This window comes from Dipodomys merriami, unplaced genomic scaffold (genome assembly GCF_024711535.1).
Source record: "Dipodomys merriami isolate MVZ:Mamm:240054 unplaced genomic scaffold, mDipMer1.0.p SCAF_116, whole genome shotgun sequence".
Lineage (NCBI taxonomy): Eukaryota > Metazoa > Chordata > Mammalia > Rodentia > Heteromyidae > Dipodomys > Dipodomys merriami.
In genome coordinates this window covers 2,424,575-2,449,981 of record NW_027202449.1, presented here as the reverse complement: position 1 = coordinate 2,449,981, position 25,407 = coordinate 2,424,575, and the positions used below count along the sequence as shown (strand labels likewise).

Below are 25,407 nucleotides of genomic sequence, written 5' to 3'. Positions count from 1 at the left end.
GACTTTCCTGCCCAGGCTGGCTTCAAACCACAACCCTCAGATCTCAGCCTCCTGAGTAGCTAGGATGACAGGTGTGAGCCACCGGCGCCCGGCTGAACATCTGTTTTAATTCTAAGCATGCAACATCACTACCTCCATGATGCAATGTGCGGAATGAGGAGAAACTCAGAAGGAGAGGGCCATTGTGCTGGAAATGGAACAATGTGAGATGACACACGCCAGCCCATACCACACCTGGAAGCCCTCTGCTCTGGACGGCTGCAGAGGAGACCGCTGGGCCTCCCCTGACCACCCGGCACCTTTGCTTTGTGGCTGCTCATCCCCAGACGTCACCGCCGGTCACTCTTACATCAGCCTGCATCCCCACAGAACAGTGCTTAAATCTTTTTAAATTTATGGTCGCGGCCACTGCCGCTCCGTAATTATTCATGAGATAACGCGCTTGTTGGAGTTCGCCAGTCTCCTTCTGAGTTAATGGGGTTGAAAGCGGCCTGGGCCCTTTCATTCATCCTCTGACTACAGCCTATCAACCCCAGGCTGTGAGCCGAAAGCCGGAGAGGTAAAGATGATTGTCTTCGTGAGGCTCAGGGTAAAGGACAGATAGGAAAGGCGCAGGGGTTGGGGGGGGGGGGGACGGTGTACACATAAATTCAGAGGATTTGCAAATGCCCTCTAAGAGAACAGCAACCAGGAATGTCAGCTACGTCCCCTGGCAAGGCATGGCAGTGCCAGACACAAAATAATTACTCATCTCTACCTCTTGGCTCCGTGGGTCTATCTTTGCTACCAGGCTAGCTCAGTCTGGTCAGGGAAAACAGCATGTGAACATATCCTGGGGCACACCAGAGCTGGGCGCTGGGATCGTGTAAGCCTGGTACAGACTGAGGAGGCAGCCCCTGCCCAGCGAATCTGTTCCCAACATCCAGACTTCAGGGAGCCCTGCACCTCCTTCCCTCCCCCCAAGTCACCCCTCCAGCTGCTCCAGGCCTGTGAGGCCCGGCAGTCACCAACCAGCGGGCTGCCTGATTCTGGCTGAATTAACCAGGGCCAAATGGGAGCTGCCTGAAACCATGGCTTCGGAGGGGTTCCCAAAGGCGTCGGGCCCTGCTGGCCGAGTTGCCCGCAAAGAAGATGCTTTGCTGGACTTGATTTAATGTGGCAAACATGTTCTATGGCCTCCCTGTGCCTGTCACGCCGGCTGAGGTGGAGAATACGAGAATGAGGCTGCATTTCTCCTCAGAGGAGCAGCCCTGCGGTGGGAGAGGCCAGAGGAACCTGGAGGTGCCAGCTATGCATGCTAGGAAGAAGACTGGGATGAGGAAGCATGTCCCCCCTCCCCACCCCACCCCCGCCCCGGGCTCTGTGGACCCCCTCTGTTGGGCTATCCTGCCACCTGACACCTGTCTTGTGCTCATGGCCCTCCGCTGATTCTTCATGATTCCATGAGTGTCAACTCATCAATCTCAGGATCCCACTGCCAGGAGTGGAACTGGAGAGACTGGACACAGAGGATAGATGAATGCACGCATGGATGGACGGATAGCTGGATGGACGGATAGATAGACAAGACAAACAGAAGTGGTTTGAGGAGTTACAGTTCTAAATTGGCCTTTTTAAAAACATGTTAATTACAAGCTGGAAGTGGAGCCATGGCTCAAGTGGTGAGTTCCAGCCTTAAACACAAAAGCCCAAGGAAGAACCCAGGCCCATACCACAGTCCACAAGGAATTTGGAAAGTTTACTTAATTTTTTTTTTACTTTCATCGTATCTCTGCTCTATCTCTTCACCAGTGAGCCACTGGTGAAACCCTTTGACCCAGATAACCTCTGAGAGTCCAGCACCCCACAAAGCTGGGCAGATTTGGGTCCTCTTTGGGTAGACACCGACCTAAAACAATAGGAAGTAGCCCTCGGTTCTGAGACTGATCACGGCCTCTTCACAATCTGTATTGTCTTTGCTAGTTGATGGGGGAAAGCACGCACTCCACAGCCCTTCGAGGGTTTCACAAAGAGGCAACATGGGGTCTCCTCAATTTTTAAACCTGTGCTACCTGGGGCCAGCACACTTTACTGAACTATTTGTTCCCCTTTCCTATCCGAACACTAAAGCAGCTGATTTGTGTGATGAAACTGAAATTGCTCACTCTGTCTAAAAGCTTTCTATGAGCTTAATACTTGCCTTCTTTTAAAAAAAAAATTTTTTAATAACGCTTCTGGGGTTTCAAGACAGCAGGAAACCTACAATCAGAATTGTTACACTTTCGCCAAATCAACACGGGGAGCACGGATAATAAGAAACTCAATATTCGTTGTTGAATGAGTAAATGTTCATGGTAACTGGTAATTGCCAGCCTATAAAAGCTCTCATCTTGATGTTTCTGCTATTGAGTAAAAATGACTTTTGTGTTTGTAACAGACCAGACTCGTTTCTGATGGAAATATTAATCTGTAATTGTCCTCACACAGGCAGTACCGCCAGTTCACACCAGAAATAGCAGAGCTAGTTAAATGTATGTCTCAGGTCTGCACAGTTTACCTGGCTAGAGATTACCCAGGAAGTGGGGTGAGCAGGCTGAAAACTTTCTCCTAAGATTTTGAAAACATAGTTGATGGTGAAGATGCTTCGGAATTCTCCCAGGACTGATTCGTGGCTGACTAAGAAAAATGGCACTTTTCCCATTTCCATCCCAAAGCCTGAACTTTTTACTTCATAAACGAATTTTTCCCTCCAATTCAGAAAGTGCTGGCTACATTACAAATTTTAATGCTACTATTATAGGATCATAATTTTTAAAAAGCCAGGGCTCTCCGTGGGCCCAAGCATCATGGCACCTTCTCCACTTTATTAAAATGAATGAACAGATGTACAATTTATTTCTGCCGAGCTATCATCTAAATTCATAAGCTATTTCTCATGTGTCTGAAGTCCACGTTGGTTTTCCATTTTCTTTGCCTTAGAAAAAAAAAATCACACTCCCTCATTTATCACCCTGGGGACATAAACGAGAAGTCTGCTCTTCACTTCATTCACTTTCAACTAATATTCTCGACATAATTTAAATCCCATCTCTTCAAGGCTACTCAATGAGAGCAAGGGAGGGAACACCCAGCATCTGATTGGAAAACTCCTCGGCCATCTCCGTGGACGATGGCCCCAAATCCCGTGAGCAAGACAACATACAAAGCCTGGCCTCTGGGCGGTACATAAGGCATTCTAGAACCATCCATTAAAAACTGTTGTCAGTTACTGAAAGGTTCTTCAACTTCCTTCTTCATACAACCCCCACAGAACCCTTCTTTCTGGCATGCCTATGTTGTCTGCTGGGGGAAGGCCATTAATAATTAACCGGATATTTAACCAAGTGCCGAAGACCCACAGGCTGACCTTATACCTGCTTTATATCCCTACATGCTGTCGCCGTGTGGGCTTACACACATGATTTGACCTCTCTGAGAATTGGCCTATTAATAGAAGCTGGGCAGTAGTGGCTCATGCCTGTAATCCTAGCTGTTTAGATCTGAGGATCACAAGTCCAAGCCAGCCTGGGCAGAAAAGTCCATGAGACTCTTATCTCCAATGAACCACCAAAAAACCAGAAGTAGAGTACCACCCTTCAGCAGAAGAAGCTACGGCTACGGAATAGTGCCAGGGTCCTACGTTTATACCCCAATACCCATACATATAGAACGGGATGGGATAGGATAGGAAGGATTAAGTCCATCAGAGCATTTCATGCTAAGGTCCTAATGCATGGCAAGCACAGTGCCTGGCATAAGGTTTCAGACAGCAGCTCTCACGGTGTTCATGGCATCCCAGAATCTGGTCCCTGCCCTGTCACGCGGGCTGGAATCGCAGGGCTACTCTCTGTCCTCCCTCCTCCTGGGTCTTGTGTTTGCTGGAAGGCTCTTGGGAAAGGAAGGAAGGCATTCTGTAGCTGGAGAGTGCAATCAATGTGTGTCACTTGGAAAGGGATCAGGCTGACACCCTTGCGTCATCTGGCACAAGCCTGCTCCCAGAAGAATTCCGTTTATGAGAGCCTAACGTAACTGGGCAGTAAAACTTGTTCGAGGTTGTTGTTGTTGTTGTTGTTGTTTAGGTTGGCATGGAAATCTGCCCTGCATCTATAAATGAGTCTCGGGTTTGGAGTTTAGTAAGATTCTGATTGGTGGGAGAGGGGTGTGTGTGTGTGTGTGTGTGGTGTGGTGTGTGTGTGTGTGTGTGTGTGTTTGTTTTCCTTTCTCTGGCCCTGGTGCTGGCAGGAAAGCATCATGCTAACTTCATTTGCTTGTGCTGTGTGATCACCCTGCCATTTCAAACACAGCTTATTTTTTCTTCTCTTACATGTTGCCAGGTGATTTTTCCTGGTCTCTGAAAGATAAAAATGATGGAGTTCTTTCATTTAGCGGAGCGACCTCCCCGCCAGCAGCCGTGCAGGGAAGGGGCGCCGAGGGGCGCTCCTCAGGAGCCATCAAAGAGCCATTTGTCAGCCCTGTGCTGTAAATCACTGGCGAGGGGCAGTTGGAATGTTCTAGAACAGCTCCTGGCAGAACCGTCCGTGTGCACAGACCACCATTCCCTGACCAAAGCGGCCCCTTAACCCCAGTGCTCCTGCCACCAACTCCTGGTAGGGTGACGAGCCTCGGCACCTCTTCATCTCTGCTTGACCAAGCCAAGGGTCCAGGGCTTGAAGCCTAGAACCCCAAAAGCAGCCCCTGGAATCTCTAGGAAAGATCAATACACACCATGTCCCAGCTGAGCAAAGTTTTGAGATCCCAGCAAGGAAAGGAGGTTTAAAATAATGACCCCAATTATTTTGGTCCATGGTTTCCTGGAAGACCAAGTCCGGGGAGAAGAAAGCAAGCCCGGAGGACGGGACAGAGAGAAAGGCTACAGGGGAGGTGGGTCCCGTTTGTTGATTTATTTCAGCACAAGCCTAGTTTGGGATTGCGGGATCGCACCAGGGTCTACCCTGGTGCAAGACCGTCTCCCAACACTGCAACCATGACAGAAATCCAGTCTGGTTTCTGAGCTCTTCTCCCCACCCCACCGCCCTCCCCCGGGGTAGCAGGGAGGGCGCGGTGGAGACGGTGTAAGGCCAGCGGTGGGTCTGCGACCTGTGACGGCTGTCGGCTTCCAGCCCGCATTCTGGGGGCTGGCTTGCAGCTCTCCTGTCACTCCTGGAGCAGGTCGGCCTGCACCCCTGCCCGTGGCAATGGCTGACAACCTTTGGAAAGGCCCTGGCCCCAAGGCTCAGAGTGCTTACTCAGTTAAAACGCACATTGGAGAATATTGCTTTGCACAGCTTGACGGGAGTGGGGTTGGTGGGGTGGGTTTTTTGGATGATTGTTGTTTTGCTTTCCTCTGTGTGTGGCTTTTGCTTTTGTTTTGTTTGTCCAGCACTTGGAATCAAACTCAAGGCCTCTCATTTAATTAAGCACTCCACCCCTTGAGCCACGCCCTCCTCTTTTTTTTTGTCTTTTTTGTTTGTTTTCCACATAGAGCCTCACAATAACTTTGCCCTGGCTGGCCTCAGACTGGATCCTCCCATCTCTGCCTCTCAGTCTGTGCCTTGTGTTTTTATCTTCTTACTATGGTAATTCACAGAACAAAGGTTTTGGGGTTTGGGTTTTTTTATTTCGGGGTTTTGGTTTGGGGTTTTTGTTTTTTTGTTTTTTGTTTTTGCTGGTCCTGGGGTTTGAACTCAGGGCCCATGCATTGTCCCTGAGTCTCTTTGTGTTCAAGGCTAGCACTCTACCACTTGAGCCACAGCACCACTGCCAGCTTTTTCTGAGTAGTTTATTAAGAGATAGAGTCTCACTGACTTTCTTTCCCAGGCTGGCTTTGAACCGAGATCTTTGGAGCTAGGATTACAGGTGTGAGCCACCGGTGCTGGCTAAGTTTGTGTTGTTTTAATTTTGATAAAATACCATCTATACTTTGTTCTATAGACTGTGTTTTGGGGGGTCGACTGTAAAGTTCTTTGCCTAGCCATAGGTGCTAAGATTTTATCCTGTTCCAAAAGTTAATATTTTTGTTTTGTGTTTTGCAATTAAGACCCAGATCCACTTTTAATTAACTTTTGATCAAGAGGAGGTTATTTGCCAATGGGTGTACAATTTCTCCAGGCCCACCTTAGAAAAAACCACTCTTCTAACCACACAATTGCCACTACAAATAAATACATATATACATATTGTGCATATTATAACCCTTTGAGCACATTTGTGCAGGTCTGTCGCAATTTCTCTCTCTGCCTGCCCTCCTCACTGCAGAGATATAGAAGGCCAAGCATCAAGTGTGGTGATCCCTCCCATTTCGTTCTTCCTTTCCAGAAGTACTTTTGCAAAAGAGCTTTCTCTTCAACACACTTTGAATGGAAACGTGATATAAAAGCATCCCGCGGAACAGGGCAGCGTGCTCCTGTACCTGGGAGTGGGTGCTATCGACACTTGGGTTGGATAGCGACAGCTTCTTGTTCCACTGGGACGTGCCAAGTTGCAAATCTGGGACCATGCTATGTTGGGATTTTTATTTCCTTAATTATCTGTTGTAAGACAGAGAAATAATATTCCTTATTTCTTCAGTCCGGGTGAAGATACGGTGCCCAGAGCTTAACCCGGTGCCCAGAGCTTAACCCGGTGCCCACCACATGGTGACAATGCCTTCTTGTTCTTTTTATTCTTTACCCTTCGGTGTTTGCTGTGTGGTTTGGGTGAGCTTGGCCTCTCTTTGGCGTTGCAAAGAACAGAAGAACTCACCATCATGTGGAGGAATTGGAGATAATTCTCAGAACTAGAATATGGCGATAAGAAAGAATGGATTCTGAGTCCCCTATCCCCACAAACTCTACCCAACTCCTCTGAACAGGGTTCCCCAGACAGATATCACCCCACCCCTTAGAGACTGTCCATAAGACCTATCTATGGAGGGGCTGTGCCCAGGGCAGCTGGGTGAACAGTCAGCGGGGCCCAGCCCCTCCCTTCCTCTCAGTAAATTGCAGCTGAAGAGCAAAGGCCTGAAATTCCTTCCCTTTTATCTCATCTCTGCCTTCAAATGTGCCCCTCGAATGGCCGGCATTCTCTGGATTTCATTAACTTAACACATTTTATTTCCACTAAGTGAGCCCAAGGCATTTCCATCATCTGATACAATAGATTTCCCTTTTGATCGATAATGCCAAACAATTTACTACCTCATCCATTTTCATGGCTCTGTGCTGTGTTTCACCGTTCCACCCAGCGCCTCCCCCCACTCCCCCCCACACACCCGCCCCATCAGCGGGCATGTTGGTAGAGTGCCTGGTTTTCCCTTTACAAACTCTAAAGTGAAATGTCTGACCCCAGCGTATGAGCAGACCTGCTGTGTGCGCTCGGGATCACGTGTGCATTTTTCATGCATTGAGCCCCAGAACAAGCCATGAGTTGGTCACACGGCAGAACACCTCCCCCACAGTGCCAGAACCTTCCACGTAGATCTTCTAAAGGCTTTACAGAGTCATTTTTAAACTGTGGCAAAAAAAAAAAAGAAGATTGGGCTTTTTGGTAGGGACAATGCCTGGCCCCCTAACCTTGCCAGAGTTGTCCCCTGCACCCCTTGGGTCCCCAGCCCCACCCCCCACCCGCAGTCACAGGGATCAGTGACTGTGGAGACCCAAGGCCTCCTCTTGATGTGGAAATTTCCTGTCTCTCTCTCTCTCTACTGCCATAGATACCTGGGAATACTGAAACACTGGCAAAGCCTGGTTTTGCCCATGTTTTCTTATTAAAGATGAAGAAGATGACTTGTTGCAAGGCTGAGCTTTTATCTATTTCTTCCTTCCTTTTGTCCTTTTTTCTTTCTCCCTACCCTCACTTTCCTGTCCTCCCTTCTCTCCCCTCTCTCTTGTCTTTCTTCTCTACCTTGAATTCCCCTGTCCTCCCTCCCCCCCCGACCCAGTCCTCCCTTCCCCCTTCCTTGTCTCTCTTCCTAACCATGCCACAGCTGTATCCACATCTTTGTCCGTCTGTCTGTATTGTCCTGCGCCCACATCCTCGTCTCTCCCACGCTCTCTCCCATGCTCCTTGTGGGAAGCCACGTCATGAGGGGGTGGGCCCGTTCCTGGGAGCACACTGGCTCCCCAACCCCAGGAGTAGGGTGGCAGGCAAAGGGAACCCGGATGCTCCTGGAAGGTGCGTGGCAGACTTGACTGTGTGCTTCACCCGCAGCCCCTTGGTGCCTGTTCATTCAGACCTGAAAAGGGATTTCCTAGTCGTACGTATTCCACCCTAATTGCCTCTCCGAGTGACCAATTGCATTGCTCCGTGCTTGCAAGGGCGATTGCGATGCTTCTTTTTGCGCTTCCCACTCCGTAACATCTCTCACTACACTTAATGCTCCTTACTGGCAAGGTCGGAGGTGAGAACCAGCCAGCCTTTATTGAGGGGTGGGGAGAGGCGGGCGTGGCTTTGTTACCCAGGTAGTTGTTCTTTCCATTGGAAGGGTAACATGTTTTGTAAATGGGGTCAGGCAGGGGCTGGACACCAAGGGGCAGCCAGGAAAAGGATTCAGGGGTGGAACCTTGACCAGGAAGAGGCGGCTGGGATACAGACAAGACTAGGAGCGGGGCTCGCAGTTTCCCTCCTGCGGGGGGGGGGGGGGGGGCTGTAAGCCAGGGTCAGCTGCTGAGACCGAGCAGAGGGTCTGGTGTTGACTTGTCCAAAGCGCAGGCACTCTGGTCCCCTGGGACCTAGTGCACAGGTCGGTGGACGATGGGGGGCATTTGCCTGCATCTACAACCAGCTCAAAGGCAGGCGGCGGCCGCAGGCCTCAGAAACACATTGTGGGGAAAGCTGCAGCGGAGAATGGGCCCGCACCCCGCACCCCGCGCCCCACACCCTGCACCCCGCACCCAGCACCCCGCACCGTCATTTTACCAGCTCCGCACAGGCACAGCACAGCCCTCACTGGACCCACGGAAGACACCATCTCCCATTGTTCTGAGGCTGTGGGGATGCCCGGGACTGCATCCTCGGCCACCCCCCCTTCCTCAGGGGACCCTAGCCCTGAGGCCCCTGCTCTAGCGGTCACTGCATGGCCCACCAAGCGTCCCCAAGCAGAAACTATGTGTAGTGCACAGTAAGAACAGAACGCAAGGAGAGCTAGCTTTCTCCCTTATCCCCACTGGCTAATTCAAAAATTGTAGGGTGATGAAGACTACGTCAATAATTCTCACCATAATTATAGCCTGTAGTTTTACCCTTGGACGTATTTCTGGTGATGCCTGATTCAGTTACCCGCTCTCATATGACTGTATTGCTTCTCTGTTTTCCTGTGAGGCTGGCAGGGAGTACCAATTAATCTTGTCCTGGGGGGCTGGGGGCGTAAGGTCCTGAGGGCACGGGTTTATAGGAGCCACCGGCAGACATGGGTTAGGTAGAGCAGCGGCTCTCACTGGAGTAGGATCGCGTGTACATGTATGTGCACACACACACACATAGACACATGGAGTCACATATATCCAGCAGTGTCTAGAGACATTTTTGCTTGTGACAACTAACAATGGGTTAGACCCGAAGACACTGCTGAGCCTCCCAGTTCCCAGGACAGCCCCCGGCTAACGAGTAATTGTCCACCCCCAAAATACAGTTCGTGGTAAGGCTGAGTGACCCTGAAGTTGGATTAAGAATATAATTAGGAGCTGGGCACCAGTACGCTCATGCCTGTCATCCTAGCTACTCAGGAGACTGAGGTCTGAGGAGTGTGGTTCAAAGCCAGCCCAGGCAGGAAACTCTGTGAGACTCTTATCTCCAATAAACCTCCAGAAAACTGGAAGTGGCTCTGTGGCTCAAGTGGTAGAACACTCGCCTTGAGCTGAAGAGTGCAGGGACAGCGCCCAGACCCAGAGTTCAAACCCCACAACCCAATATAGATACCGGTCAGGATGCTCATAGAGACAAATGACACCCAGCCCTAGGAAGCTTACACCACAAAGCGCCCCCATTCCAATGGCAGGAATGTTATTCTGTGGGCGACGAGGCTGCTGTAACAAAAAGATTCTCAAAAGAGCCAAGTGTTGTTTTGTCCAGGTTCCTTCCTAGCACGGCTCCATTACAACAGCGCCATCGTGTCTGTGTTCATGGTGCTCGGGTTCGTGGTAGCAGTACGTGTCATGTCGTTTCTTACGTGCTGGGACTCTCTAGGCATTTTGTAAGCATGCTAGTCTCATGTCATAATCCTACAAGATCATCCCCGGTGCGCAAAGAGGAAAATTAAGACATAAAGAGGTTGAGACAATTGCCAGAGCTCACACAGCCAATACAACAGAGCTGCTGGCACAGGAAACATGCCTTGCTTTCCTGGGCTGCCCTCCGGCGACCTCTCTCCCACACAGACTTAAGTCATGCCGTACCACCCTGGGAGCAGAGCCCCGCAGGGATGGAGAGTGATTTGCCCAGCCCTCCCTCCATCATGGCACCTGCTTCCCAAGGGGAAGGCCGCTCATCCGTCTTCTCTCCCCTCGAGGTCTCCGTGTTGCCTGGCGCTTCCGTCCGCTTCTGTGGAAGGAATTCCTGGAAGAGCCCGTGGGAAGTACAATTGGACCCATGGGGTCTATTTGAAACAAGAATCAATGGTGCAAACACAGACAATGGATTTAGAGCTGTTTCTCCTGACTAAGACATTTGGGATTTAAATACAAATTAGAAGCTGTAAGTCAATTCCGTGTATGAATTTGCCCAAATCCCTCGTAATGAAAGCCGAAGGTTTCTCGCGCCCTCATTTGTACTGGGGTGTTAGCACCCAGAGCCCAACCAAGTGTACCGCTCTCCCCACAGCTCGGGAGACGAAGGAAGGATGTGCTTCCGTAGCTAGCAGGACGGGCAGAGAGGGGCCTGTCCTCTCGTGGGCTCTGGGGACTGCGGCTCCCGCACTGACCTGAGCGGTGGGCTGTGGACACAGAGAAGAAAGAGGTTCCTCGTTGTGGTAATACGTAGTCGCCCTTCGCCCCGGGCCTCTCCTGAGTTGTACAGCCCCCCTCCCAGACGTGTACCCCAAGGGATGAAGACATGTGCACATAGACAGCAGCACGTTCACAACAGCTAAAAATGTCCACCAAAGGGTAAACAAACATGATCAAAACACGGGGTTCCTCCCCTGAGTTGTGGCAGGTGGACTGGGAGTGTCAGGTGAGGAGGAAGGGGATGAGGGATGGGCCTGGGGTTTTCAGCACCAGCACCCCCAAACTGAGTGGTACGATTTGCTGACAGAGGTGAGGAGGGAAGGGGAAGGCTCTCCTGTGGAGGTGGAAGGTAGAATGACCTCCATTTTGACTGTGATCATTTCAAGGTGCGGGTTAGACACGTGGGTATAAGAGGCTGGCATGAGCTGTTCCAGTTATCCTGGATGTGAGGCGGGGGCATGGAGATGTCAGGGCCCGGGGCATCCCAGCAGAGGTGGGAGCCAAAAGTGCTCCAGAGGGCAACTGAGCAAGAGCTAGAATTGCTAGAGCTGGGGCGTGACCCAGGGAGCCATGAGGAGAGAAAAGTCAACCAGGCCAAGACATCTTACCCAGGGATGTAGCACCTTCAACTGTCCTCTGCTTGTAGTGTGATCGAGACAGCAGAAGGAATTAATTGGTTTTGAAAGGAGTCTCCTCTCCCCAACAAGTCTTCAGGGATTTGACAATATTACTGGTTTGAAGGCCTTGGGGATCCTAGGTTCTAGAATCTGGGCCTGCTGTCAAAGTTTACATAGGGACTGGCAGGTACAATCAATGTAGAGCCCTTCGTCCAGCTTTGTTTGAGTCACATGACCAGACAAGGTTTCAACCCTGGGCACATAATAGCAAAATGATACAGTTAGACCAAGAGGCTGCAAGCAGGGCTTGTTGGAAAGATGGCCGAATGAGTGATGCGCCATGTCATCTCAACATGAGACAATCTATAGTCTCATTCCAGAGTTATCATTGTTCCCAAGTGAGGTGTCTGGCCACCGTATTTTGGGAGTGATGAGTAGCATTATTTAGATACACAAGACTTCTCTACATACTGCCAGGAAGACAGGCTATTGCTTTTCAGGGTTCTTGCCTCTGGTTCTCTTGCAGAAGCTGTTAGGTACAGGGGCCGGGCAAGAGGTTTCCCTGAGCTCCAAGTCCCTCTTTGGCCTGCAAAGCAGCGCTTCAGGCTTAGAGCCTATCCAAAGATTCAAAGACGGCCGCCAAATACAGCAGCTCCAAAGTGGATCCTTTGAGAATCGGTGCTCCCTCCCATGCAGCCCACCTTCTGGAGAAGCAGACTGCTCTGCTGCTGGAAAGCCTGTTGGATGGGAGCTTGGAGACGGAGGGTGGAGGCTGATGAAGGAAGAGGTACAGCTGTAAAAAGTAAGCAGTCACAGATAGAGATGAGGCCCAGAGACAGCCCTGGGATCGCACAGGAACGTGTGTCTCACTGGCCCTGTGCGGAGAACCCTGGGGTCCTCCTGGCTCCCCACAGGGAATCCTTTGGTGCCATCCACCTGTGAGTCCCCAGCACATGTTCAAGGTCATCCCATCACCAAGGTCGTTGTGATGTTGACCATAGTCAGCTTCGGTGACTCTGGTGGTCACTCAAACAGTTGTTCTCAGCTGTTGATTAGCATCATCACAGGCAGTGAGAAGTACGAATACCTGGGCCTCCCCACCCCCAAGGAGGTCTGAAAGTGGAACCCCTGAGTCATGTGATCCTAATGTGCAGTCTGCATTCAGGACTACACAGACACTTGCAAATCATGAATTTACCCATGCATGCAGAGTTGCATAAACCCAACTCCAATGTCCTTAGAGCAGACCATATGATTCTTAGGATTGCTTTTAAAAAAAAAATGGCTGTTCTCCCCCCGATTCAAATCTGTGTGGCCAAATGCCACAGAAAATGGCTTTGCTCCTCAAAATTAAACTATTTTCAATTATCTTGGTGAATGTGTTTTGCATTTCCTTTCATTTCTCTTTAAAGGAGAAAAACTGGAGTGAAGGAGAGAAGGTAGAGCAGGAAACAACACATCCAGGGCTTTCACAGAAAAAGAAAGGCTCTGTGCTCATGTTTTCATTTTTTTTCTCCCACCATCTAATGTAATATTTATTTCAATATCTGCCTAAGGCAGGGATTTTCAGACTCCTTTTTCAACAGCAAACTTTTGCTTTTGCTTTTCCTTCCTCCTCCCCCCACCCCCCAGCCCAGGCAAAATCTTAGGCAGGAACTCTAATATACAAAACAGAACAAATCTAATTATCAGGTTCCTTGGGCGGCATACATGATTATTCTTGAGAGGAAAACATCAGATTTATGGGTAGATTCTTGCCCCTTCCTTGGTTCTCAGGAATGTAAGAGAGCCACTGTCAAACTGTATGACTTTGGGATGAGGACCCTGTGTTTTCATTTTGTTTTGTAGAGAGGGGGAAAAAAATGTTTTGTTCTTTGCGCCTCTTCTTCCTGAGCTTTTATTCTGTAGTCTGGCAAATGTGTACGTATCTGTGTTTGGCTGACTCGAGAGTCTTCAGAAGGCACACTCATGTAGACAAGGAAGAAAGTTGTTAGCAGGCGTCCCCCCTGGAAAGCAGGAACGCCACTCACTGAGCACCCGCTACGTGTCTGTAGTCAACCGGTGACAATGCCTTGCAGGAAGCACGTGGCACAGAGGAGCTCATCCAGGGAAGAACGGAGAACAGCAGGTGGCCAGGGAAGCCATGGGTCTGGCCTCCTTCTCTGACAGCTCTCTTCTGGCCCCTGTAGAGCCAGGAGGTCGGGGACTCTTGGTTATACCTCTCGCTGGAAGGGGCTCCTCCCCAAAGACAAGCTTACACACACAGACCCTCCGTCTACAAAGCTGTGCTGAGCTAAGGGAGTATTTGCTTCATCAGCTCCCTGGAGCTGGGAGCCTCGAGCTCCCCAAGGAAGCTGGTGAGGTCAGTTCTGCGATCGAGTACCACCTTGCCGAGGACACCAGTGAGTCTCAGAGAGCATCCTTCATGGGGCCGTGTGTCTTTCTTGCTGAGCTTTTGTCTCTTGTTGCTGTTGAACAGTTTCCAAGTTAGGGTCTGCATTCCCTCACCCATGTGCAAATGGAAGGCGGCCTTACACACGAGGAAACGTTGGTGACACCGCTGGTGTTTGGCAGGCCTTGGTATAAATGTCCCGTAGCAGAGACCCTCCCACCCTGTCTTGGCGTAACAGAGACAGTGCACAAAATGTCACGCAAGGATCTGGCACAAAAGAAAAACACTGACCTTGATATTACAAAAAAAAAAAAAAAAATCAACGTTAGGTGGATCAAGAAAGGACTTTGATCACATTTCCTCCAGAAGAGTCTTTATCTTTTAGAGACATGTGCTGAAATATTTATAGATGGAATGATGGGGTACCGCTGGGTTTGCTCCACGGCGCACAGACATGCGCCAGGGCTAGAGATGGCAGACGCTCATGGCAGAAAACTTGGGAACTCCCAAGGCTCGCTCTGTCCACTTGTATGAACCTTGGACATTTTCCACAGCAAGATGTAAGGATAAATGGGGAGATACTTAGGGAAACGTGCAGGCCACCCAAATCCGCATCAAGAGGCCACCCTCGCCTTGTGAGATCAGCAGACATCTTGCAGAGCTGTTCTCCCAGGGCTTCATGACAGCCGGGAGCGGAGACTCACCGGAGGAGGCTGGAGTGAACATAAGGCTGGCGACAGGCATGGGGACCCCAGGAGAACCCCAGAGATCTGAGCAGGACTCAGAAACCAGTCAGAGACCCTGGTGGGTCCCAATCACTGAAATCTTCCTCCATTTTTCTCAGTAGACCCAGCTGTTTGCTTCTCTGTGCACAATGGGTTTCTCCCATAATTCATCAGTGTCCAAACGGCCTCTCCCATGCTCGCCAGCACAGACACCTCTGCTTCTCTGAGCCGTTAATAAATCCAATGACTCACGGGTTGATTGCCCCCACAGTCCAGTGGCCAGCTCTGGGTCCGGTCACCCTGACAGCTGCCCAGAGCAGCCCATGCTCCCTCCATTGACACAGCTTCAGGGGGCTCCTGGTGGCAACCACATCTAATAGCATTTTCAGCATTCTCTACTTCTTGACACTTTTATGTCAATGTTATTCATTTGTTTACTTATTTACTTGCAGTACTGTAGATTGAAGCCATAGCCTCATGAGAGTTTAGGCAAGCACTCTGCCTCTTGAGCCATGAGCCAGACCTTTTGGGGGTGTGTGTGTGTGTGTGTGTGTGTGTGTGTGTGTGTGTGTGTGTGTGTGTGTGTGTGTGTGTGTGTGTGTGTGTGTGTGTGTGTGTGTGTGTGTGTGTGTGTGTGTGTGTGTGTGCACTTTTTAAATTTTCATTTATTTGAATGACTCTAATTTCACTTTAATTGCTCTTATTAGCACATATTAATACAAAAGGGATTTTCCTTGTGGCATTCCCATAAATGTGTGATTGTGCACTGATGATGTGTGTTTCCATAAATGTGTGTGATTGTGCACTGATAAATTTGCTCCCTTTGTTACTCTCTCTCTCGGCCCCTTTCCATCTTCTTAACCAATTTTTAATGAGTGTCACTCCTCTGTTGTCACCCACGCACGTAAAATACTTTTCTCATAATCACCCCCTCCTCACCACTCTTTTACCCTCCTCCTCTCCAAACTGTGCCTGCCTTTCTTTCTTTCTTTCTTCCCTTTTTGTCTAGATTCTCCATGTGAAAGAGAACATGCGATATTTCTTCTTATTCTGGCTGATTCATTCTTCCTTACATTCATACGTGCACATACACGCATACACAATGGAGTATTAGTCAGTCATAAAGAATATATATATATATATTCATAGAGAGAGAAGGATCATATAAGCCCAGAAGAATTTAGAATTGGTTTATCTGTTTCTGTGAAAAATGACTCTGGGATTTTTATGAAGTTAAGGATTACAGAAATGAGAGAAAATGGCTATATCATAGTATGCAAAGTGCATAGTCAAAGGAGGTGTCGGGGTGGGCAAAGCTGCCCCCGTTCATTTGCTGTGTCTGACAGTCCCGGGCAAGCAGCACATATAGAATGAATACTTATTAAAATGGGTTCTTTTCCTCTTTCTAGCCTGAGGCCAGTCCTAATTATAGACAGAAGGGATCCAGGTACCTGGTCCAGCTGACCTTCCAAATGAGGGCACTGTAGATTATCATCATTTGCTGTGGAGACAAAGGCCTATTGTCAGAACGAGATGGGGGTGAACGAGCATGAACGAGGGGTGCTCATGCACATATACCAAGCCAGGGATGTAAGCTACACACACAAATAACCTCATTATAAAGTTGACGGTGACAAGAATAGAAAGAGTCATAGGGGATTGAACCATATGGTCCAATTTATTAGTAAGAATTTCATGTAATACAGAGCAAAATCTATCCTCATTATCCTTGCTAACAAATATCGACTCCATACTATATATATATATATATATATATATATATATATATATATATATATATATATATATATGCCAGGCATTGCGCCAAGCTCCTTAAATGGATTATCTTATTTATGTCAACCACAGTCTTCGGCCATTAGACTGTCAGCAAGAGGTTAGATTCTTCCAATAAGTGGTATCCTCTGTGTAAACATAGACTTGTAAAAGTGTTTGCTGGTTAGATTTCCAGTGATCTCTCATCCTCACACACAGAACACAGGCATAGAAATCTTTCTTACTCATCTTGTAATCTTGCAAAACCAGGGCCCAGATGAGGACACCCTCGCTTTTCAAGTTCACTCTTAGTTCTCTGTGAGACTCCAGGGCCGACAGCTTGAGAGCCAGGTCTCCAGGTGCCAGCAGGTGCCAGCAGGTGGAGCCTGCGTGTGTACAGTCTCATAAAGGTAGCTGCCATTGCTTCTCCCCACCTGCAGCTCTCCAGATGGGCAAGAATACTCATTGTCATATCCCCCTCCCAGACTAACCTCCAGACCTCACCCCAGATTCCTGGGAAGGGGATCTAGGGAGAGGATTGGCAAGACAAGGTACAAGGTATGTCATGTAACACATGTGTTACATGTGTTACATGACATATGCATGAGTGGAAATGTCACAGTGATGTTCATTCCTTTGCACAATTAATGTATGCTGGTTTAAAAAACAATCCACGTCCCTCTCTCTTCTCCCTGATGGAGACCTCTGTGTCCAGACCAGACAGCCACTTCCTAATTGTCTGTCCTGTCACTCACCCTATCTTCTCAAAGAGAGAATGAAGTGATTCGTTTCCAGACTGAAAGGGCTGGCGTGCTTCAGCCCATGGCCCACAACGGTGGTGCGAAAATAGGTTTTACATCTGGTATTTGATTTACACGCAGTTTGACAGAAAAGTAACTTTGTTTTTTTCCTAATTAAAGGAAGTAATGTTACAATCCATAATTCCTTCTGCTGTGCTTTGGTAAATGAATGTCTGTCTATTGTTTTTAAATCACAAAGTGAACATCGCTATAGAAATGTAAAATGGTACTATTTCATTTTAATCTATTTAATTTTCCATTCGTGAATTACATAATGGAGTTAAAACATTGAATAGAATTAATAGAATGAGTGTTTAATTAAGCAATAATGAGTTTCTAAATGGGTACTCAAAGAAACTGGCTTATAGTTTATGCAAGAATCAGATAATGGTCTTAACAATGACCATCATAATTGTGTTGAATGGTGTTTTTTAAAGATTTCTTTTTCTGAATTATCTAGGAATAGATTTAACACAAACTCGTTCCTTGATTAGACTTTACTGTGCTTTCACAGTAAATTCTAAATGCCTTTCCTAGCTCACAAGGCTCCACCCATCTCAGCAACCCAAAGCCAAACAGTTCTCCTTGGTCCCCAGTGCAGTCCATCCACAGCCTCCTTCCTGTTGTGCAAATGTACAGTCTCCTCCTGCTGCCCGCCCTTCACTCTTGCTGTTCCAGATGCCAGGAGGGCTCTTTCCCCTTCACCTTTGTGACCTCATCCTCTACTTCCAGTTCTCAGGAAATCCTTCCATGCTACATCACGCTACATCACATACCTCCCCTGTGCCACACACTGCTACAGACACCCCCCCCCCAAGAACTGGGCAGCCTCTTGTGCAGTTAATATAATTTCATCAGTATATATTTATTATATATTTTCCAGCCTATAATCTCTATGAGAAAATATACCATGTCTGCTTTGTTTACTAGTGTATCCCTAGATGAGTAGTTAGAGGATGGATGTATAGAGGAATGGTAATATACAGAGGATGGATGGATGGATGGATGGATGGATGGATGGATGGATGGATGGATGGGTAGATGGATGGATGATGAATAATTGGATGGATGCATGGATGGATACATGGATGAATGAATGGATGAGTAATAATTGGATGGATGAGTGGATGCATACATGGATGGATGGATGGATGGATGGGTGGGTGCATGATGGGTGAATGGATTGTTGGATGGATGGGTGGATATATACATGGATGAATGAGTAAGTGCATGGGTAGGTGGGTGGATGGATGGATGATGGATAGATAACAGGTAGATGGATAGATAATAACAAATAATGGGTAGACAACAAATGGGTAGACGATAGGCAGATGTGGCTGTTAAGCCCTCACTGCCTCTAAGGACTGGGGAGATCAGCACGCTTGCGCACTCTGAGCACATCATCGCCTTCCCATGCTACTTGGGTTCATTTGCTCACACCCTAAACCAAGCCCTTTAGAAGATATTGCAGCATGAAGATCTCGTTGTTGGGAGTCTTTTAGACATGGCTGCAAAAGGGCTTTGTTTACTCATTCATTCATCAGATCTCCAGACCCAGTTATGGGGTAGGCGCTAAAGGTCAGGGTTGACTTATCGACCGAGCACGGTTGATTAACACAGTGGTAGGCCTCCAAAATCAGAAAGAAAAAAATACGAAAATTTGACTTTCAAAGTCAAATGTTAATTGCCTCACATCATAAAAATGAATTTTTAAAGCCCATGAAAATGTATTATGGCAAGAGGGGCCAATGAATGCAAAGTGCCTTGAGTCCACACAAGTCATCCTGCAGGCTCTGCTGGAGACGGGCTGGAAACAGGAGAGGACCTTGCACCCCTGCCTTCCAGAACATTCTCGCAAATGGAGGCATCAGTCGGTGACTCCACCCCTCAGGGTCTTTCCTGTATGGCTTATCCATCCACATTTTTTCAGCCCTCTGCTCCCACTTCTAGCTAAGATCACCCACTCCTTCATTCTCGGCGCCCTGGGAGGGGCTGGAGATAAAGCAGACAGGAAGTCACCCGCCTCCTCCAATCACAGCTGTACAGTACTCTTAGCCACGTGACACGTGGGTGCACAGGTGGGCCGTCTTCTCACCCGTACATTCCAGGTAACAGCTTCTCTACCTGGCACGGGGTCGGCACGCTCTAGTCTAACATACCGCAGGCCTGTGTGATTGCCTTCCTGTTCCTAAGGTACAGGCATCAGAGCCTGTAGACAGCTTAGGTGATAATGTCCACTGCGACCGGCCGGAATAGAGCTCTGGGCAGCCACAGGAAGGCCTGCACATGGCTATCAAGGGTGAGCCTGAGTAGCAGAATTGGTTGAAAGCAAGTATGATTCGAATCCAAGAGACTTGGGTCTGATCTTTAGTTCACTACAGAGTTTGGATTGGGGTCTCCCTTACTTTCTTCTCTCTGCCACCATCTTCATCTGCAAACTAAAGGGGTTAGAGAGCACCTGTCTCCAGGGTAAACAGAAGTAATCGATCACAGTACTGCACCACACTAAGGCCCAATACCTAGTCAGAGTGCTTGGTCCAGCCACAAAGACAGGCAGTCAGGTGGACACGTGCTTGCCATCCTCAGAATTGGACTTATCCTGTTTCTTACTCCTAGAATATGTATTAGAATTTTCTGGGCAGAAAAGTCTGACTCCCAGACCTTTCCTTGGTCAACTGAATTGAAATAGGACCCAGGGATTTTTTTAAGCTCCATAGGCGATTCTCCTCTGGATGAGAACTGTGAGTTGAGTTTTCCAGCTCAGAAATTCCAAACTTCTGACAGGAGGGACAGAGAGAAGACCAGTAGACTTTCCTTAGCCAAGAATCAGAGAAATCCAGTCAGAATAGTCACCACGGGACCATTTCCGTGCGATAGCACCATTGGCGTCCTGCCTTTCCCGGAGGTTTCCCACCCTGGTACCCCAGCTCAGAATCTTCCAACACCTCTTTCATGGCAGACAAACAACTCAACCAGGTTTGCTGAGGTATGATAGACAAATTAGTTCCTTCCCCGCCCCATCCCCTCCGCTGAGGCCCCAAGATTGAGCCTCACGATTAATGGTTTGAAAGTCAATTAATCTGTGGCTGCTTTTGAAACCTCATTCCTCAAATTACTCCTTTTGGAACACAAGGCCTTTCTGACATCATCTTTACATTCGCGTTGTTACTAATTGAAATTCCAAGGTATTTCTTCTTGCTGTCAGCTTGTTGGTGTTAACCTGTTTATAAAATATTTGCAAACAGATTACTATTCACCCATAGTGTGTCAGAGGTAAGCACTTGAACAATACTTTATGCTTCCAGCTCAAAGGAAATGTGCTAATGATTGCTCATGAAATTCTCTGTCCATGGGACAGCTAATTTTTCATTTATTGATTGATTTCACCACACCTACTTGCAACAAGTATTTGAGATGTAGTACAATAAAAACACAAGTACAAGAAGGCTCTGGACCATTGATCTCTGTTTCCTTAGCAAATGGGCTTTTAGTTGTATGAGTTGGAGGCCAAGAGCTGGGAGGGCTGGAACTGGTTTTCTTCTTCATGAGGAAGAAGGCAGGCATTTCCAGCCCCAACCCTTGGTTTATAAATCCCCAGTCTCTGGTTATCAGATCATCTGGCATCTGGGGTGGGAAAGGCTCAAAAACATAAGCAAATAAAAATGCAAAGACTCAACGCGCCATAGAGTTCCTTTCCGCTTCCCGGATGGTTCAGAGCCACCACCTTTTCTCTTCTGGCTGGCCAGCAACACTGTACCCAGGTTATGTGGGAGACTAGTTAGTCTCATGGCTTCACCTAAGGCCAAGGAAATCTGAGAGGCAGAGTTACAATCCTCCTGGGCTATTAGTTAGTAAATTAGATGCTATGTGTAATGGACCCAATAACATGCATACAGCAAGAGGTCTGTACATAGTCTCCACTCTGTTTGTTGTTGTTTTAATCATGACAGCCAGGTCCTGTCGCTCACACCTGTAATTCTAGCTACTCAGGAGGGTGAGCTCTGCAGATTGCATTCCAAACCAGCCCAGAGGAAAGTCTAAGACTCTTATCTCCAATTAACCAGCAAAAAGCAGGCAGTGGAAGTATGGCTCAAGTGGTAGAGCCCCAGCCTTGCGCAAATAAAAAGCTCAAGGACAGCACCCAGTCCTGAGTTCGAGTCCCGGGACACACACGGACACACACAATAGTGACCATCGGTATCTGCCTCGTGTGCAGTTTCAGGCGACGGTGGAGGAAGGAGCCGTGGGCGTCATCGTGAACTTGACCGTGGAGGACAAGGACGACCCCACCACGGGCGCGTGGAGGGCCGCCTACACCATCATCAACGGAAACCCGGGGCAGAGCTTCGAGATCCACACCAACCCGCAGACCAACGAGGGGATGCTGTCCGTGGTCAAGGTGAGTCCTCAGGCCTGGCTCTGCCCCCAGCGCCCACCTCTGCTCAGGCCCCGTCAGAGGGACTGGGTACGAAGTGGCCGCTCCTCGAGGCGCATGCGCAAGCTGACAGCGCCCCCCCCAGTCTGCCCTTGGTGGCGCAGGCGCTTCCTAACCCCCCTGGCTGCCCTCCATGGCGCACGTGCACCCCGACACCCACCACCACCACCACTCTTTGGTGGCGCATGCGCATCCAGACCTCCCAACCACGCCCCCCCACGTCCTTGGCAGAGCATGCGCATCATGACACCCCCCCCCCCCGTCCTTGGCGGCGTATGCTCACCCTGACCCCCCCTTGTCCTTGGCGGTGCATGCGCACCCTGACACGCCCGCCCCCGTCCCTAGCAGCGCATGTGCATCCTGACCCCCCCCCCGTCCTTGGTGGCGCATACGCACCCTGACCCCCCCCTTGTCCCTGGCGGCGCATGCGCATCCTGACCTCCCCACCCCCATCCTGACCCCCTCCCCATCCGCTCCCCAGCCCCTGGACTATGAGATCTCGGCCTTCCACACCTTGCTGATCAAAGTGGAAAACGAGGAGCCGCTGGTCCCCGACGTCTCCTACGGCCCCAGCTCCACGGCGACCGTCCACATCACCGTCCTCGATGTCAACGAGGGTCCCGTCTTCTACCCAGACCCCATGGCGGTGACCAAGCTGGAGAACATCTCCGTGGGCAGCGTGCTGCTCACGGTGAACGCCACGGACCCCGACTCGCTGCAGCACCAGACCATCAGGTGGGGGGGTCGATGGGGGAGCGCTGGGGGGGGACAGCGGGGGGGGGAGGCTGGACGGGGGGAGGCCGGGAGGGAGGAAGGGGGGGGAGAGGGGGGAGAGGCGGGGCGGGAGAGGCGGGGGGGGGGGGGGCCAGCGAGGAGCTCGTGGCCGTGGAACGGGACCGGGGCGCTCGGTGGTGAGAGCGGCCCCGGGGCGCGGCCGGGGCCAGGCGGGCCCGTGTGGGCCGCGTGCGGGGCGGCTTCAGGCCGGGCTGACGCTGGCTCCCAGGCCGGAGGGCCGCAGGCCGGGCGCAGCAAGGTGACCCTGCGTCGGCCGGTGTCCGCCCGGGGGGAGCGCGGCCGCTGGGGGCCCTGGCGCCTGCGGCCCGGGCCCAGCACACCGCGGGCCAGGCCCCCCGCCCCAGCCCAGCGGAGGCCGCTCTCACAGAGATGAAATGGCGTGGCGGCCACCGGGCGGGAGACCGGTGAGCAGTGGCAGGTGGCCGGAGAGGCCTCCCAGGAGGCGGCTCCCAGCAGACCGAGGTCCGTGCGCAGTGAGAAGCGCCGTCTGGCGGGGCTGCGTGTGCAGAGGGGAAGCAGGGCTGCTGGCGGGGCCAGGCTGGGGGGACACTTCCACAGAATCCCCGGGCAGATCCGGTCACCTTGGGAGCTGGGTCCTTCTTGCTGCTGCCCTAATGATCCTGCAGGGAGCAGGCGGTGGAGGAGGGAGGAACTTCACTCTGAGAACTCTTTATTTTTATCTCAAGGAGAACTCTGAACATAGCTGACCAAAAGCCAAAAAGAAACACTACTGACCCCACTACCTGCCTCTAGCAGTCCCAGTACCCGGCCACGGAGCTGTAATGGGCCCCTCCTTCACACAGCACTGTGGCTCCCCATCTTGGGGTGAACCTTTGTGCCTCTGGGTCCCGCTCCATTGATCTGTTTCTCGGGCATATCCTCTGCTCTTCTCCTTGTCCCCCTCTGTCTCTCCTTTTCTCTCTTTCCCTCTTCATCCTTCTTTCTCCCCACCGCTGGTCCTCCTCCCTTTCTCTCTCCATTTATTTCTTCCCTTCTACTCTTCCTCCATTTGCCTTTATTCCTCTCCTCCTCTTCTTCCTCTTCCTCAAGACAGAAATCAGGCAGGTTAAAAGTCCTTGAGAGCCGGGCACCGGTGGCTCATGCGGGCTCATGCCTGTAATCCTAGCTACTCAGGAGGCTGAGATCTGAGGATTGCGATCCAAAGCCAGCCTGGGCAAGAAAGTCTGTGAGACTCTTATCTCCAATAAACCACCAGAAAAGTAGAAGTGGCACTGTGGCTCAAGTGGTAGAGCGCTCGTCGTGAGCTGAAGAGCTGAGGGACAGCGCCCAGGCCCAGAGTTCAGGCCCCACAACCAACAAAACAAAACAAAAAAGTCCATGAGACCCATTCTTTGCCAGTGTTTCAGTAATAGGTGAATTTCTTGCTTATGGCTTGTGTCTTATCTTTACTACAAAGTGGAGGTAGTTCATGGAGGTAACTTTTGAAAAGTCAGTTATACACAAAGAAAGAAAGAAAATGTCCCTGTCACTTCCCTGCCCTTTCACATCGCCCCCCCCAGGAAGTCCTTTTTGACAGGGTGGGTTGGGCCCCTTCAGTCATGTATTCTCTGTCTCAGAACCAGACATTTTTTTACTTCCCAGCATGTAGCAAACAGCTGTCCATGTTAAGAAAGAATCCCATTATTTTTCATCTCTGAATAATATACAAGTATTCCATTACAGGGATCTACTCATTTGCCTTTTGCATTTCCAGATTGAATACTTAATACTGTGTCTAATTGTTTGCAATTTTTTTAAGATACTAGGCCTGCCTGTAGCTACATTATTTAATGCATCATTAATTTTCTGAAGATAAGTCTCTGAAAAGACTTTTCTGGAGCAAATGTATTGATATTGTGAAGGCTTTCTGAGATACACAGAAATCCTTGGCTTTTATATCCAGGCAGTCCAATTTTATCTGTTTTTCCTTATGATTTCTAAATTGGTGTAGAGATCGCATTGATCCTGACGTGTCCTAGAACAGAGCAGCTGTCAGGCCCATCTGCCCTCCTGCTGCATGGTGGGACTTGGGCACCCTCCATCTGCCCCCAGATCTTGGGACTCTTCCAAGCTCTCCTGGGGAGTTGACCCATGCATTGAGCCTGTTGGCTAGTTGATGGTAGGAGCATCTCCATGGTGCTGGTGCTAACGTGGGAATTCACAGCTATGTCTGCTCAGTTCTCCTCTGTGACACGGTGACCCCAGGGGACTGGCCTTTCCACTGGGTCCCTGATTTGTTTATGTTGTAGATGCAGCTAGCAGCTTAGACATCCGAGCAGCCTGGGCGGGCTACTCCATCCTCTGTACAATCAGGGATTCCGTGCAAGCATCCTGGTAGAAATTCCTATGCTAAACATTTTTCAGACAGAAGTCATCCTGTCCAGACTCTGTGGCAAACAATTTCACAGCAGCAACTTTGCCTACACATTGAATATATAAGATCTGTGCAGAGGAAAAATATTGCCCCTACCCACGTAAAATTACATGTACTGCTCAACATTTTTTCTTTCTTGGCGGGGGAGGGAGAGAGCCATTTATCCAGGGTGTCTTGCAAGCATATATCAAACACTATGTCTGCAGCAAATAAGTTTGGCTGAATACCTCAGGAAAATCTAGAGTGATATCGGTTCAGAAACAACAGAAGTGTGGGTTTTCCTCACTTAAAACAAGTTCAGAGCAGAGTGGCCAGCTGGGGCAGTAGGACAGCATTCAGGGAAGTCAGGACCCCCCCACCCCCACCCCCGGGCCTCATTGTTTACCAGCCTCTTCCTCGTGATCTGTGGTGGCTGCTAGGGCTCCAGACTCCAGCCTTCATATCTGTATTCCAGACCACAAGGGGGAAGGGCGGGAAGAGAAAGAGGGATACTTCCTGTCTGTTCTATTCAAATCTCATTAGCCAAAATTGGTCATATGACCACCCCCACCTTCAAGAG

The 25,407-nt window shown here is 49.7% G+C and overlaps 1 protein-coding gene across 2 annotated transcripts in view; it reads left to right on the top strand.

The window, feature by feature from the left end:
- The window catches only part of LOC138822875 (cadherin-13), a 715,907-nt gene that overhangs the window by 648,501 nt on the left and 41,999 nt on the right, over positions 1–25,407 (top strand). For both annotated transcript variants that reach the window (XM_070015848.1, XM_070015847.1), the window contains exons 9-10: positions 21,461–21,643; positions 22,161–22,414. In XM_070015848.1, the coding sequence (XP_069871949.1) occupies positions 21,461–21,643; positions 22,161–22,414 (437 nt within the window). The remainder of the gene's footprint in view (positions 1–21,460; positions 21,644–22,160; positions 22,415–25,407) is intronic.